Raw genomic sequence first — 16,978 nt, 5'->3', positions numbered from 1 at the left:
GTTCTACCTCATTTATTGCTTTTCAAGAAGAGACACCTGGTGGGGCAGCCCAGGGGCCTTGGGACAGGAGAAGGAAGGAGAGGGAGAGAAGGCACCTAAAGGGGGAGGTGTCCAGAGCTAGGACTGACAGCTCTCTTACAGAGAAGAGGGGGCCAAGCCACGTGGATCTGTTGTAGAATGTGGCCCCAGGTGGGAGGTACAGAGAGGGTATTGGTAAGGGCACAACTAAAAATACAGGGTCAGAGGCAGAGAGAGAGAGAGGTGGAGTTGGAACTGAGGTGGGACAGTGACCAGTGACGGTCAAGTGCTGAATCCCAGCAGGAGGGAAGAAGAGTCACTAGTAAGCTCTATAGACTAGAAGCCTCACTGTCCACCAGGAGAAGGGGCAGGGCTGGGAGGCCCCTCAGCGTGACAGGGAAGCCCCCCTTGGGGAGGGGGCTTTGACTCGCCATACCCCAGGCAAGAGGGACCAAGTTCATCTCTACAGCAAGACAAGCAAAAAAAGCAGGACCTACGGGGAAAGGAGCAGCGGGCCTGAGCTGCGGGCGGCCCTCCTCAGGTCCCCCTCGGGCCCTCCTCTGCACCTCCCCCAGCTCAGGCCCGGCCTCAGCACGGTGTGCCCAGGGGCAGGAGCGGGGGAGACTCCCTGGGCTTGTGGAAGTAGATGGGGGACAGCTCGGTCTTGAGCTTGTGATTGGCGCTGCTGGCGGCCGTGGCCGTGGCCGTGGCCGTGGCCGGCCCACACTCGCAGCAGCAGCAGCAGCAGCAGCAGTCCAGGAAGGCCTGGCCCAGCGGCCTGCAGATGCACAGCAGGAGCACGGGGGTTGCGGCCCCCTTGAAGAAGATGGAGAACTGGTTGATGAGGCCCAGCAGGTCCAGCGTCTGGCGGGTCAGCTCGGTGGAAAGGTAGGCCACCACGAGGTTGCAGACGTTCTCGGGGAGGGCGCAGAGGGCGTAGAGCACCGTCAGGCCCACCACGGTGCTGTTGAGCCGGCTTTCATAATGCTCGTGCTGGCCCGCCCCCCGGCACTCGGGCCTCCTCCCCAGGGGGCCCCGCACCCGCCATGTCACCAGCTGGCAGGTGACGGTGAAGAGGACAGGCAGGCAGAAGTAACAGCCAAAGTACCACCACATGCGGGCGTTCTGGTAGGTCATGACCAGCGAGTACAGGGTCTCGGGCAGGCTGGCTGAGGGCTTCATGATGCAGGAGTCCACGGTGCCTGAGGTGGGGGCGGGCTCCTGTGCCAGCTGCCACAGCAGGAGCTCAGGGACAGCCAGCATCATGGAGCCCACCCAAATGACAGCCAGCTTGGCCAGGATCGACTGGCACCGCTCGATGGGCCTCACCTTGGGCAGGGTGCTGGTAGCCACGTGGAAGCGGTCGATGCTCAGGGCACAGAGGCTGAACGTTGTGACGCCCAGAGAGGAGACCTGGGTGGGGGAGGGTGGGGATCAAAGGCATCGGTCAACACCCATAGGGAGGAGGGAAGACACCCTGGCTTCTAGTTCAGTCGGACCAAGAATGGAGTCGGAAGGTCAGATAATCTTTAACCACAGCTGCCGTTTGGCGGGCACTGGCTGTGTGCTCCAGCTCTAAGCAGCACACACGACTTGCACTGACCTGAAAAGGAGCCCCAGTGGCGCTGCAGGTATGGCACTGCGCTGTCAACCCAAAGGCTGGCGGTTCAAATGCACCAGCCATCCCTGGAGAGAATGATGAGGCTATCTGCTCCCGTCAAGACCCAAAGTCTAGGCAACCCTACCCAGGGGCACCGTGCGTTGGACTTGACTCGATGACCCTGAGTATTTGTCTTTGGTCTTGTCACTCACCCCAAGGCTGTTGTCTCAAACCCCTGGGGCAGCCCCTTGGAGGGGAAGCCTGGTGGTTAGCTTCCATCTACATGAGAGCCCTGGAAGCTCCACAGAGCCGTTCTGCCCCGCCACACAGGTCTAGCCTGTCTCTCTGCGTTGGGCACATCCCACTGGCTCTCTCCTCAGCCCCTCACAGCACCCCAGTCCCAGAAGACCAAGTGAAGCACAGGCCGGCTGCTGGACGTGCCACGGTGAGGGTGGATGGAGGGCTGAGGGGAGCTGCAGGCACAGAGCTACCTGACTCTCCCCACCATGCTACTTCTCCCCACCTCCCCACCACCACCACCCCTGAGCTGGGGGGTGGCCAGTCTGACCCTCTCTGAACCATGTTGGAGAATTGTCTTCAAGAACCAGCCTGGGCAAAGATGTAGACGCTCTCCCCTTGACTAATTGTGGGCATAGGAGGAAAGATCTCGGGGAACATGGCTTACTTTGACACTCACGAACACACACACTCACGTTTATGCCATCTCTCCTACACAATTTTCATGCAGCACACAAGCACACGCATTCACCATGCAAGGGCACACACACACGCAAGCGGCGCAGAAGCCCCCTCACAGACACACATCCAGCCTCCTCGCCCTGCCCTGAGATGCCCAGAGCCTTGCCATGCAGGGATGCAGCCCTCCTGCTCCAAGCCCACCTGTGCCCACTGTTGCGTCATTCTGTCCACACAGGAAAATGGCGCTGGGGATGGAAAGGGAGGAGCTAGAACCTCAGTGGAATTGCTCAGAGGTGAAGGAAGAGGAGAGCCCCAGGGCTATCCAGCCCACTCAGCAGCTGTCACGGAGTGCCCTTGGCCAGTGCTCCCCTGCCCTCACTGGGCAGCTTGGGGACAGACCCACAGTCAGACAGGACCAGGCTGTCTTGCAGCCTTGAAAACCTCACTGCCACCAGGTTGATTCTGACTCATGGCGACCTGAGAGGTCAGGTTAGAACTGTGCCTGGGTGCTTCTGAGTCTGTGAATCTTTATGGGAGCAAAAAACCTCATCTTGCTCCCACAGAGTAATTGGTGAGTTTGAACCACTGACTTTGTGGTCAACAGCCAACACATAAACCACTGCACTACCAAGGCCCCTTATTGAACCACCAGTTCCATGCAAACAAGTCTGCCTCCCCCCACTACCCTGCCTTGCCCCGTTCCCCTGACCGTCCCTAGACTATTCCCAAATAAAGGACCCTTTATTGGATTGTTTAAGTCTATGCACTTTATTGGCCTTGCCCATTTCAACTTTGAAGAATTCATTCAGCTCATGATCCTCATTGTTGCCGTTGTTATCCTCCCAGTTTAGCGATGAGAACACTGAGACGGAGGCAGGGGAAGCAGCCCGGGTCACTGAGCAAAGGCAAGGCCAAGCCTAACCCAGTCTGGCCAAGGCCAAGGTCCGTGTGTCTAACAGCAAGAGGGAGGAAGCTATCTGCTCCCGCAAAGATTTGCAGGGTCACTGTGGTGGGAATCAAGTATGTGCGTGTGTACGTGTGTGTGTGACAAATATGACAGGGCTTCCAAAAGTTTGTGGGGGAAATGGAATTAAAAAGACAACTGAGGACAATATTGCTTGAGGTGAACTATTGAATGAACTCTGGGACCACGGAATGTCAGGATACCTGTAAGAGCTCCCAAGAAAAGGATTAAAAACAAAACTAAACTAAAAATTAAAAAAATAATAGGTCACAGAATTCCCCACCAATTTACTGAAGCCCCTTCATCTACTGTCTGACCTGGCAGCTCACGGAACCGAGAGCAGGCGGTACAGAAGTCCCAACGGTTAGGGTCTGCTGACTTTGGGCCACTGTGAGGCAGCCTGTCCGGGCTGGGAAGGGCAGGAGAGGGCTCTGAGCCTTGGGAAGGGTCGCATCTGAAACTGCGGCCGGGACAGAGCTGGGAGTGAGAGTCAGAGCTGTATCCAGGTGCCGGGTCCTGATTCCTGCTCCCCGCAGCAGGTCACCCACATCACACATCTCAACCCCTCACCAGGAGCCGCCGGCGCTCCCGCCTGTCCCCGCCACAGCCCGAAATAGTTAAACTTGCCCTCTTATTCTGTTTGCTCATGGAGGTGCCGTGACTTTGCTGAGCGATACACACGCGCGCACACGTATATTTTGGCCATGTCTTCAGTAAGCTGTCTCTATGCCATCAATACACATGCACAGCCGTGGAAGGAGTGCTGTCTGAACACGCACATTCCCAGGAGGCCTGGGCACAGCCATCTATCTACATTAAAGTCATAGAATGACCGAGTTGGAAGGGGCCATCTGGCCAACCCCTCTCAATGGGAAGTAAAGAAATTGGAGTCACAGTGTGACCGACTTGGTGACATCCAGGACACCAGTGACCGCTGGGGCTGGGTCATACCCCCTCCCCCAACTAGCCCCAGTGCCCAGAGCCAGGTTTTCCTTTTGGGAGAGGTTTGGGGGGCTGGCAACAAAGCGGAGGAAGAGTTTTTCCTGAATGGAAGAACTGAGGTCTCCCTCAGGCACCGCTTGGGGGGCAGGTCTGTGGGCAAAGAAGGTGAGCGGCGGGCACCGGCAGCAGCAGTGGACCCATCGTAGGGAACAAAAGGGGTCAGAACAAATTGCAGGACGGTCCCTCGGGGGGATGACGGATGAGGAGTGAGACAGTAGAGGGTCAGTCTCAGGGGGTGAGGAGTGAGACGGGATGGTCTGCCTAGTGGCGAAAGAGGGGAGACCCAACCTGGGGCTGCAGCCCCAGAGCTCTGTCTCCCAGCCTGACCCACATCCCGCTGGCCTGCCTAGTCCACGCCGGAGCCTCTCCCAAGTTGGAGGAAACGGTACAAAGCCCAGAAAGTGCAAAGCCCCGGGTCCCCGATACATCCCCCAGCCCAAGGTTCCCCCGGTGGAAGCTGGGAGCTCCCCACGGAACAGGACACCCACTCACCTCCATGAAGGGCACGGCCCGGCAGGAAACGTCACCCAGCAGCCTCTGCTTCGTGATCTCATTGAAGATGACGACGGGGAGGCAGAAGAAGAGGACCAGGAAATCCCAGAGGGCCAGGCTGGCCAGGATGGAGTTCCAGGCGCTCTTCAGGTAGTAGCTGTGCCACACAATGCACATGACCGCCAGGTTGCCCACGATACCCACCGCAAACACCACCAGAGCCAGGAGCATGGTGGCATAGGCAGTGTAGGAGCTCTCTGTCACCGGGTACAGGGGGTTGGGGACCTGCAGCCTCCTCCCCGGAGTCCCTGTCAGGTTGGCCCTCAGCTCCTGTCCGCTGCCCGGGGGAGCCCCATCCTTGTCTGGGTTGGGGCTGGTGGCCACCAGGAGCTTGGTGGGCTGCAGGCCGACAGGGTGGATGGGCCGGGGGTACTCCGCCCACTCCTGGGGTACATACTGCTGCACCCCCCTGACCTCCTCGTCCTCAGTGCCTCTCTTGGACCGGCCCTGCTGCTCCTGGCCTGTGGCCTGGTGAGTTCGGAGCCCCACTGTGGAGGCTGCAGCGAGAGAAACAGCCATGGCCCACAGCCACCGCATGGCCGCTGGAGCAGGAGGCAGCCGCCCCAGTGAGAGCAGGTGAGGGCACAGGCCGAGTGCTGGGCAGCAGCGAGAGCGGCAGCTGGCCTGTTGGTCTGCCTCCAGTCCAGCGTCTGCATTGCCTGCCCGTTCCAGTGGACTCAGCGCTCCCTCCCACCCTGCTGGCCACGGGCTGGGCAGGGCCCTCTGCTGGACACAGAGCACTCTCTGCTGCCCTCACTCATCTCACGGTCCAGGACGCAGCCCCGGGAGGCCGCAAGCGCCAAGCCCTGGAGCCACAGAGGGTAATCAGCTTGCCTGGTCAATGCCTCGCAGTGGTCAACCCCTCAGCCGCTCGACAGTAAGGTTGGTGGTGTGAGTCCACCTAGAAGTGCCTCCGCAGAAAGGCCTGGCAGCCTGCTTCTGAAAACTCAACCGTCAAAAACCCTGTGGAGCCTTGTTCTGCTCCGACACACAGGGGTTCGTCACGAATGGGTGTCCACTCGGTGGCCACTGATGGGGGTCTGACGGTGAGACAGGGACTGACCGGAACTGAGGCCCTGGTGCCCTGACGCACAGGAGACAACACCTATGTTCAAAGCTAGTGAGCAGGGCCCAGCACCCACCTGCTTTCGTTTTCCACCAGCCCCAACAGCAGCTCGGGGGGGGGGGGGCTGGGGGTAAGTGGTAGGTTATGGCTGTTCAGAGTGGGGAATCTGTGTGGTAAGTGGCTGGTCACTTGCCACATGGCTTAGCTGCGGCAGAGCCCAGCCTGGGACCCAGATCCAATGCCTGAGTCTGTGCTTGCGGCTCCATGGCCGCTTCTTCTCACCAGGAAGAACCGTCTCCTGCCCACACCAGCTCTCCACAGCAAGCGCGTCAGTCAGAATGTTCTGACCCAGATGGGGGAGAGACAGACATTTGCGATGACAAATATTTAGTGAGCATCTGCTGCATGCTAGACACCCCATATACTAACTAATCCACACAAGGCAGCCCTCGGCTGCCACAAGGCAGAAAGACGTGTGTAAATAAGTCATTACAATTCCGGGTGGTAGATGCCGTGAGCGACAAGGGGCCCAGAGGAGCCAGGGGACTCTAGAAGGCTTGCCAGGCGAGGAAGTGGCATTCAAATGGACCCTGGAAAATAGAGAGAGGACAAAGGGAGAGGGCAGGGGCTCCAGACAGAGCATACGACCCACTGACAAAGGAAGGGCTGGAGAGGCTCCCAGCACGCGCCATGGTGCAGAAGAACTTGAAGGCACTGTGCTGAGTGAGTACCATGAAATGAATTACGACACCCTCCAGGCATGACCCCCACCCACCAAAATGCGTCAACTAGGCTTGGGTGTGGTTCTCAGGCATGGCGGCTATGCAATGATGTAATGCGACAGTTATGTAATGATGTAATCATGGCCCATGGTCAGTCAAACAACTGTGAGGGGATCAAGGTGGGATAGAACACCCCCATTCAGGTCACAGCTCTGGTGCAATGTAAGAGTTCCCAGGAGTGAAGGTCACATCACCTTTGCTCTTATAAGAGATGGAAGGAGACAGAAGCTGCAGAGAACGGAGGACTTTGAACTTCCAGGAAAGAAGACCTGGGAGTGGAGCGTGTCCTTTGGATCCAGGGTTGCTGCGCTGAGAACCTCCTAGACCCAGGGCAGACGGATGTCCAGACACAGGGAAATCTCCAAGGAATGCTGGACCCCCAGATGTTGAAAGGAGACGAGGGCCTTCCCCCAGAGCCAGCAGAGCTCCCCGAGAGCTGGCGCCCTGACTTCAGACTTCTAGCCCCTAACCTGGGAGAGAATACATTTCTGAGTAGAGACCACCCACTTAGAGCAGTGCTAGATGACTGACACAGAGTGATGTAGCCAGTCACCAAGGGACACAGAGTCTATGATCCCGTGTATGGGATCTAGAATAGAGGCCAACGTTCCTCAGAGGTTACCAGGACCTTAGGGGACGATGAATTTCCATTAAGGGCGATGAAAAAAAAATGAAACTGGTGTTAACTGAAAAACACGGTGAACATAGTGAATGCCACTGAGTGAAGATTGTAGAAATGGCAAACACCGTGGGGCCTGTGTACTTCATCCGCTCACTTTTTAATTTTTATTTTCAAATCATTTTATTGGGGGCTTGTACAACTCATATCACCATCCACCCATCCATCCATCCATCCATCCATCCATCCATCCATCCGTCCATCCATCCATCCGCTGTGTGTCAAGCACATTTGTACATTTGTTGCCCTCCTCATTCTCAAAACATTTGCTTTCCGCTTGAGCCCTTGATATCAGCTCCTCACTTTTCCCCTCCCGTTCACTTGTTTAAAAAGTGGAGAGAGAAGGCACAGAGGTGGAAGGGGGGCAGGTGGGAAGCGTGCCTGACAGAGGGAGAGCAGGAAGGTGGCTGGAATGCCTGGAGGGCAGGAGCCACTGGGGGAGAGTGGGATGGGACGGAGGAAGTCAGCTGACCAGAAGCCAGGCCTCTGTCAAGCTCAGGACCCTCGCTTCCTCCTGAAGAGAACAGAGAGGGACCAGTGCTTTCTGTTCTTTGCCATATCAAACTCCTGGGCAGTCGAAGTGCAGTGAAGTTCTGGACAGTGTCTGCGTCCACGCGCCGTGAGGATAATGAGTCGGGTCTTTCTTGAATCACCGTTAACATGCCAGGGCTTCTTAAGTCTCGTTGGGGACAAGGAGGAGCGTCCTTCGGTGCAGTGGGTTAGACACGAGGGAGACACATTGACCAGCGTTAACATGGTGCGTTTTCCTTTTTCTCCTAGCAGGAAGCCGTACAGCCGACACGAGTGACCTCCGTCTGTCCTGAACCTGGCGCCTGGGTTCTCAGTAAGCGAGGGACAGCCGCGCGTCTCCATAGACTCAGCTTTAAATGATAGGCCAGGGATAAGCCGGCCCTGACTCCTTGGCTGCCCTCATGTTCTCTTGAACGGGGAGACCCACACGGTTTAAGAAGGGAAATCGAGGTGAAGGAACGCCATATGTTTTCACGCTTCTCACGCAGCGTCAAGTGTGCCAGTGCGTAAGTGGGTCGTGTAAGGTGATGCGACATCGGTCTCGCACCCAGCAATGCGCCTGGGGTCCTTGCTTTCTGTTTTATGCTTCAGGATGATGAGCTACTTGATCATCAGGAGGAGGCAGTAAATTTTTGTTGTTGTTGTGCTTTCAAGTTTTCCTAAATCATCTCTTACATGATGTAAGTACCCTGCTCATTTACTTGGGAATCTTGGAGAGCACGAGTCATCCGATGGAGATGCTGCCTTATTCCGCAGAACCAGTATCAATACTCACTCCAGGGCTGGCGCGGTGTTGCCATCTCCAGCCTCTCTCTGGCAGCTCCTTCTCCACGGCATCTGGAATATGAGGGAACAGTTCTGGCAGTGCGCTTGATGATACGGTATGTATTTCCCCACATGTACTAAAAAGACGTCTCTTTTGGCAGCCGCCCTTGTTGTGGTGGTTGGTGCACTGAATTCCTGGGCTCCGAGAGCCGACACAAAGTGGCTGTCCCAGGAGGGCCCCTCCTTGGAACACAGATGTGTGGCATCCGTGAAAATCCGCGGGAAATACCCTGACCGGGCCCCGGTGATTGTGGGAAAAGCCTCTGGCTCTCAGATTGTTGACATTGACAAACGGAAGTACCTGTCTCCATTTGACATCACTGTGGCTCCGCTCATGTGGATCATCAGGGAAAGGATCCAACTTCCTTCTGAAGTGGCCATCTTCCTCTTTGTGGACAAGACAGGCCCACAGTCCAGCCTTACTCCGGGCCAGCTTTCCGAGAAGGAAAAAGACGAAGATTGGTTCCTGTATGTGGCCCACAGCAGAGAGAACGTGGTTGGCTTCTGAGGGCCAGTGCAGGGCTAGGTGCATCATTCCTACTTGTGGATCTTGTAAATAATGAACTGTTTTCAGTTACTACACAGACCCTTTTGACATAGACCAATTAGTGCATTTGTCACTGGATTTATTTCTTCATATATTGGAAGGCTTTGTTCCTTATATTAGTAAATTATGAGAGTTTATTTTGAGTTTTTCTTTTTGTGCATTGTGCCCATGGCTCTAGGCCCCAGGGAACTTGTTCCTCTGGGAACCATATTTAATGAAAATATTTCCATATTGAAGCCAGGTAGGTGAGGTATTAAGGTAAGAGAGGAGATGACACATTGGTTCTGGATTATGTCTGAAGTGTTAGATGGCTAAGTATTAAAAACATCCAGATAAATCCTTAGCAATCAGAACACTTACTTCCCTAGATTTTTGCCAACTGCCAATCATCTGTTCCTCTTTCTGAAACTTAAGGTATATGATTAACAATAAAACTTCTCGTGAAGGCAAAAAAAGATATATATATTTTTAATCATTTTATTGAGGGCTCATAGAAATCTTATCACAATCCATACATACATCAATTGTGCAAAGCACATTTGTACATTCGTTGCCCTCATCATTCTCAAAACATTTGCTCTTCACGTAAGCGCCTGGCATCAGCTCCTCATTTTCCCCCTTCCTTACCGTTCCCCTCTCCCTCTTGAACCCTTAATAATTTATAAATTATTATTTTGTAATATCTTACACTGTCCGATATCTCCCTTCACCCACTTTTCTTTTTTCCATCCCTCGGGGAGGAGGTTATATGTAGATCCTTGTAATCAGTTCCCCCTTTCCACCTCCTCGACCCTCCTGGTATCACCACTCTCACCACTGGTCCTGAAGGAATCATCCATCCTGGATTCCCTGTGTTTCCAGTTCCTATCTGTACCAGTGTACATCCTCTGGTCTAGCCAGCTTTGTAAGGTAGAATTGGGTTGGGAGGAAACACTTAAGATCTAGAGGAAAGTTGTATGTTTCATTGTTGCTACACTGCACCCTGGCTGGCTTGTCTCCTCTCTGCGACCCTTCTGTAAGGGGATGTCCAGTTGCCTACAGATGGGCTCTGGGTCCCCACTCCGCACTCCCCCATTCACAATGATATGATTTTTTGTTCTTTGATGCCTGATACCTGATCCCTTCGACACCTTGTGATCACACAGGCTGGTGTGCTTCTTACATGTGGGCTTTGTTTCTCAGCTAGATGGCCGCTTGTTTACCTTCAAGTCTTTAAGACCCCAGACCAGGAGTTCTCGAACTACGGCCCATGGGCCACATGTGGTCCCCCGAGGACATTTATCTGGCCTGCCGGGTGTTTTCGCCCCGTTTTGTATTTTTATCTCAAAATTAGATATGTGCGGTGTGCATAGGAATTTGTTCATAGTTGTTTTTTAACTATAGTCTGGCCCTCCAACGAGTCTGAGAGACAGTGAACTGGCCGCCTGTTTGAAAATTTTGAGGACCCCTGCCCTAGAAGGTATAGAAGGTATATCTTTCTTTCTTTCTTTTTTTTTTATTTTTACGAGATGAGCTTCTTTATTCAAGGCTCTTTTATTTTTGCCTGGACTCAGACTTAGAGGTGGAAGCCCTCAGCGAGGACAGCCTCTGTCTCTCGGCAGTCTGGTCCTGCCATTTCTCTCTGGCCTCCTTCATTCTCTTGGCCAAAAGCTTGGCATATTCGGCGGCCTCCTTGTTTTTCTGGGTGCGCTGCTTCTTCAGGGCAGTGCGCCCGCGCTTGTGCTGCAGGGCCTGCGGAGTCACAAGACGCTGAATCGTGGGCGCGTTGGTCCTGGGTTTCTTGCCTTCTTTGTTCAGGGGCTTTCTCACAACCTACTGGCAGACGTCATCTTCTTTAGAGAGATTGAAGAGTTTGCGGATCCTGCTGGCTCTTTTGGGCCCCAGGCGACGAGGCACAGTTGTGTCAGTCAGTCCTGGGATATCTTTCTCCCCTTTCTTTACAGTGACCAAGTTGAGAACGCTCCGATTGGCATCCACAGTGCAGCCCCGGACAGATTTGTGCTTCCTCTCCCTGGTTCTCCGTGGTCCGTAGCAGGAGCGCCCCTTACTCAGCAGCAGGCGGGCACAGCCGTGGGTCAAGACACCTTGCTTCATGGGAAAACCCATTCACTTCGCATAAAAGGTGCGAAGTTTGTGTTCATCGTACACTTCAGTGAGTTTCTGGCAGCCAGTGGCTGGGAAGGAGATGTTCAGCTTCATGGTGAAGCAGCCGATCACCTCCGTGACGCCACGGAAAAGAGTGAAGATATGTCGTTTGATAGCCAGACACCATCGGCTTTCTTCACCACATTTGCTTATGCACCCGCTTTGTCTGCAGGTGAGCAGCATTCAAAGTGTTCTTGCATTGAGGGAGTGCTTGAGTAGAGGCCCAAGGTCCATCTGCTACCTTAGTATTAAACCTATAAATATATGCACATAGATCTATTTCCCTATAGGTATATATAAATATATTTACATATGTACATGCCTGTATTTAGACCTCTATAAATGCCCTTTGCCTCCTAGCTCTTTCCTCTATTTCCTTTTACTTTCCTCTTGTCCCACTATTATGCTCAGCCTTCATTTGGGTTACAGTAATTCCGCTTGGTTACATTACCCTTGGTCATGCCCTACCAGGCCTCCTACACCCTCCTCACCACTGATTTGGATCACTTGTTGTTCTCTTGTCCCTGGGTTTGTTAACACCACTTCCTTTCCCCCCCACCTCCCCCTCTCCCATGTCCCCCCAGAACTGTCGGTCCCATTGTTTTCTCCTCCAGATTTTTCATCCAGCCTATCTTATTTAGACAGACGTGCGGAGATAATAACATGCACAAAGACAAGGCAGAGCAAATCTAAGCAACAAAAGAAAACAAAATAACAAAACAAAAAATGACAAAAACAAAACAACACAACAACAACAAAGGAAAAGCTTGTAGTTAGTTCAAGGACTCTTTGTTGGCCTTTAGGAGTGTTTTCTGGTCAAGTCTGATGGGGTGCCAAGACCTGGCACCAAAGTCTATTTTTGGTATTCCCTGGGGACTTCGTTGCTCCGTTCCCTTTGCTGTTCTGTTGGACCCCCTTAATGTTTTGCCTCGGTATGGTGGGATCAGATTGGGTGCAATTCCCACACTATGTCTCCAGTGTTGTCCCCTGTAAGGGTAAGGGTCAGTGAGGAATGTCATGTCTCATAGTGGGGCTGGCCATGTGGTCTTCTCTGTGGATTGGCTGCTCTGAGCGGGAATATCGTTCTCAAGGCTTGGTGGGCCAGGATGTGCTCCACTCTCTCTTCCTCCCCCTTCATTTGCTCCTGTGTGCTCTGATCAGACATGTTCCTCTCTCGGAGCTGCAGTTTGAGTGCTATCCTCTGAAATAAATTCTTCTGGGGTGAGGGGCAGGTGTCCACGTAGTAGTTGGGATTGGGGCCAGCCCCTCAGACCTCTCCACTGGTTCCCTAGTCCATGCCAGCATATTGCTCAAAAGATATTTTAATGCTAACTCATTGCCTAAAGATGCCTGGAAGAATTGCCTGTCTTGAGGTTAGAGGCAGCAAAGAACGCGTAGGGTGAGTGAAAGGTAGAAAGAAGGTATCAACCACTTCCAGGCAAGAACCTATTGTGTTATAGCCTACAAGATTAAGTAAACTCATGGCACATGGTGTGAAAAGGGAATATTCATTATGTTCTGACATTTTCTGTTCCATGCCTCTATATGAATGCCCGATATTGACAGCATTGTCATGGACCAAGGACCCCTGGGGGCATTGCAGTCAATTCTCAGGCTGTTAGCCACAGGTTGGCTGATCCGTGGAGGAACGATGAAGCTCTCTGCTCCCATAAAGATGTATAGTCTCCGAAACCCTATATAGGGCGGCTGTGACTCGGACTCGACTTGATGGTAGTGGGATTTGGGTGTGGCCTCTCTGTACTTAAAAAGATCAATTTTGCAAAGTTCACATAAATAGCCAAGCAGTTGATTTGCGATGTCATCACAGAGATGACTTTTAAGACACACTCGCTATTGTGAATTAGGGGAAGGTTGAAGGAGAAGATCTAATGTCCAGTGATTGGTATACATTTTGTGTCAGCTCATCCATTGCGGTTCCTCGGTGTCACATCACTTACTCTGCTTTCTCCCGGCTTCCTGCTTCCATTCCTCCTTCTTTCCGAGCCCTCCGAACTTTGTCACTGGGGAGACGTGTTATCACAACAGTGATTTCAATTATAGACCTGAAAGGTGGCTAAGGGCTGGAGTCTTGGGGTCCCACCTAGTTGTATCCAACTAGTAAACCTGCTCTCTTTCCAGTTCATATTTTTCTCTCACTCTACCCAGGACCTCTAACGTGATCCTTTACAAAGCAGACGGTGGTGGTGGCCGGGCACCATCTGGTTCTTCTGGTCTCAGGATTGTGGAAACTGATGTTTGCTTGATCCATTAGTCCACTGGGTGGATTGTTTCCATATGTCCCAGCTTCCCTCACGCTTCCTTCTTTGGGATGGGAAAGGACCGATACTGCACCTTAAATGACTGTCCACAAGCTTCAAGGACCTCTGTCACACTCACCCCACTGTGTTATGGCCATCAGTCTTCGCATCCTCAAGACGATGGTCCTGGTCCTCCAGGCCAGTCACTCCTATCCTCTGGGAGTTTGATTATGTCTAAGAAGTTTCCACAACTCTGTCTCCTGTTTGCTTGACCACCTGCACGGCTATGGTCGCAACAAAGGTAAATACATAGATACAAATACCCTCTGTCAGATCTGTATATGCTTGTGGGTGCGCTCCCACTCCCCCTCCCACACCTGTTCAGCCTGCATGACTATCTAAGCATCCACTCAGAACAAGGTTGGTTTTGTAAACTAGTCAATGTGATAAAGCACTCAATGGGTTGTCTTTCTGTTGGGGATACAGCGCTAGATAAAATCAGGAGTGTAACTGATATACAAACTGAAATACCAAGCTATATTTATTTCACTGAACATAGTTGAATGAGCTTTATCAGTTATTAAGTGTATTAACTCTTCACAGGCACTTTAAACATATATGATGGGTTGCCCTTTCCTGTGTTCCTATAGTTTGATACTGTAACCTGATAAAGAGGAATGAAACTGAGCAACAAGTTTAAGTAAGCCCCCAAATTACAGATGGAGGGGACCCCAACAAATCAGTTGTCCCTCACAGAGGTAGTCCATGTTCAGCAGTTACTACAATGACAACAGTGCGTGCAAAGTGGCTGTGTTTCCGCTCATGAGCCAAGCCGAAGCCATGTCTTTGGTTTAAGTATGACAACATACAATCTCTGAATTGAAGCATGTTATATTTATCGATCCTATTAGAATTATATGGGTCACCGACTTCACCTCTAGCAAATTGAGGATGAAATGACTTCGGGTTGAATCGTTCTCAAACAAAACAATATACAGCACCAACTAATGCGGGAAACAGAACCGGGAAGAGAGCGCATGCAGACAAACTCTCAACATCCATCCGTTAAGGAGTCTGGGAGGCCAGGGCCCCATGGAAGGAAACTTCCTTCACGTTCGTGGGTTGGAGATGCATCCCACTCACATCCTCCTAAGTAAAAGTTATTCCCCTCGATGTCTCCACAGTAATGCCATATATAAGGTGCTTTTTTCAAACACATGGTCGCTGACTATGCGCTTGAAGGTCAACTGCTTAAAGGCTACTTGCCTGAAGCTTGTCTGCTATGGAAAACAATCAGACACTGCTGTCTGTCCCCCTCAGGTGGGGCCCACTCCCTTCTGACAAAGATCAGATTGCTGCCCTGGTGAAGAGTTCAAAGCTACCTAAGGTTAGGCTGCCATCTTGACTTAAGTCCGCCCATCTTGTACCTTCCTGTCACGTGTGTGCCTTGAGTGTCACGTGTGTGCCTTGAGTGCCTTGAGTATATATATTGCATATATACCCCTAGCTCATCCCCATCATGTACATGTGTGCCTATTGTTACAGACGTGCTTACCGTGGCTGGCTTGCCCGAGTTTATATATGTCTGTACATGAATAAAGTCCGTCACCATAAAAGAGGTGAGCCCTTGCCTGCTTTCCCTTTAATTTACCCCTCAATTACTCAACCGTCCCCTTGGACCCATTCGGTTGTGGAGACTGGTCCCCCACAACTCATGAAGACTAGAGAAGATACCCCAGGAGCTTTGTACCCTGCAGAACCTTGAGTACTTACCGTCCAGAAATGTCTGCCACTAGTGTTCAAGGGTCCACCATGGTGTTGACAGTCACTTGGCCTCTCGTGACATCCAATAACTTACATCACTGGATGAAAACGGAGTCCACAGAGCAGGATTTGTGTTTCCGTTATTTGCAGGAGCTGCTGCCGATGGGGTGATTTCAGATTCTAAAATAGTTTCACTTCACGTTCTCCTAGGTGAAGCATTTAGAGCTCACTCAGTGATGCACACTAGAAGTAGGACTACAGCTATTCCTGCTCATTACACTGGAGCGTTCAGTGGAAGGAGTCTCTTCTGATGCATTCTATTTTTAAAAGGAAGTGAACATTGGAATTGTCTGTAGGAATTCACAAATTTCATTTTTGCACTTCATTTCTGCACTTTCACTTCTGCACTCCACTTAGTTGCTGCCATTTCATGTTACGTGGCTATAAAATATGTCACTTATTATTTATTTTTATTAAAGGATCATTTATTGGGGGCTCTGACAGCTCTTATAACAATCCACATATCAATTGTATCAAGCATATTTGTACATATGTTGCCATCATCATTTCTCCCTTCCCCTACAGTCTCTGTTGTCCGTTCCCCTGGGGAGGTGCAGAGTATGTGTTGATCAATGTAATCCGTTCCCCCTTCCTTCCCTTCTCTCCCACCTTCTCCCTACCCACCTGGTGTCTCTACTCCCATTCCTGTCCCTGGATTCCATGTGTTGGGAGCTCTTATCTGTACCTGTGCACATGCTCCGCTCTAGCCTGCAGGGAAAGGCAGGACTGGGGTCATGACAGGGGGGGGGGGGTGAGGAAGCCTCGAGGAACCAGAAGAAGATTGTGTGTTTCATCGGTGCTATATTGCGCTCTGGTTGACTCATCCTTTCCTTGTGACCCTTCTGTGAGGGGATGTCCCATTGTCTACAGATGGGTTTGGGGTCTCTGCTCCAACCCCCTTTGTTCTCAACAATATGTTTTTTGTTGTTTTTGTTTAGTTCTTTCTCAATGTGAGTAATTTTATTTACCAAATGTATAAATTGAGTTAATAATATGCACTTTATGAGATTTTGAGGAATAGTAGCACATGTTAAAATGAACATTCATAATTGAACTTTATAAGTGGATTTCAAAATACAAGACTCAAGATTATTGGACCCCAGAATACTTTTGCTATAATAACAAAAAAATCCATTAAAAATAACCCTTTGAGCTGGAGAAGAGAACTTGGTGAATCTCTTTGAGTTGACTCCAACTCAAGGGACCCATGCCGAGCGGAACAGGAAAACACTGTCTGGTCCTATCCCCATTTTCACAATCCTGACTATACTTGAGCCTATTGCTGCGACCTCATCAGTCCACATCTCAGTAAGAGGCGTCCTCTTTTCCTGACTCACTACTGTATCGAGTCTGATGTCTTTTTCCAGGGATTGGTATCTCCTGATAGGTTGAAAGTATCACCATCATTGATGCTAAGGTGCCATCTCGCTGTATGTCTTCTAACCCAGACTTGGTCTTCTTCTGGTAGCTCATGGTGTTTGCATAG

The 16,978-nt window shown here is 51.6% G+C and overlaps 1 protein-coding gene and 2 pseudogenes across 1 annotated transcript; 1 reads left to right on the top strand and 2 right to left on the bottom strand.

Annotated features, from left to right (window-relative positions):
* Positions 1-606: 606 nt before the first annotated feature.
* Positions 607-5,372, bottom strand: GPR37L1 (G protein-coupled receptor 37 like 1). The gene is made up of 2 exons (XM_075542070.1): positions 4,776-5,372; positions 607-1,431 (listed from the first exon to the last, which is right to left on the bottom strand). Exons 1-2 carry the CDS (start codon positions 5,370-5,372, stop codon positions 607-609), a joined length of 1,422 nt encoding a protein of 473 aa, XP_075398185.1.
* A 3,404-nt stretch (positions 5,373-8,776) lies between these two features.
* On the top strand, positions 8,777-9,226 carry LOC142439582 (gamma-aminobutyric acid receptor-associated protein-like 2 pseudogene; annotated as a pseudogene).
* Positions 9,227-10,798: 1,572 nt separating this feature from the next.
* LOC142437315 (small ribosomal subunit protein eS6-like) lies at positions 10,799-11,464 on the bottom strand (annotated as a pseudogene).
* Positions 11,465-16,978: the final 5,514 nt, after the last annotated feature.

Source organism: Tenrec ecaudatus, chromosome 1 (assembly GCF_050624435.1).
Source record: "Tenrec ecaudatus isolate mTenEca1 chromosome 1, mTenEca1.hap1, whole genome shotgun sequence".
Lineage (NCBI taxonomy): Eukaryota > Metazoa > Chordata > Mammalia > Afrosoricida > Tenrecidae > Tenrec > Tenrec ecaudatus.
This window is presented reverse-complemented; position numbering and strand designations above follow the sequence as displayed.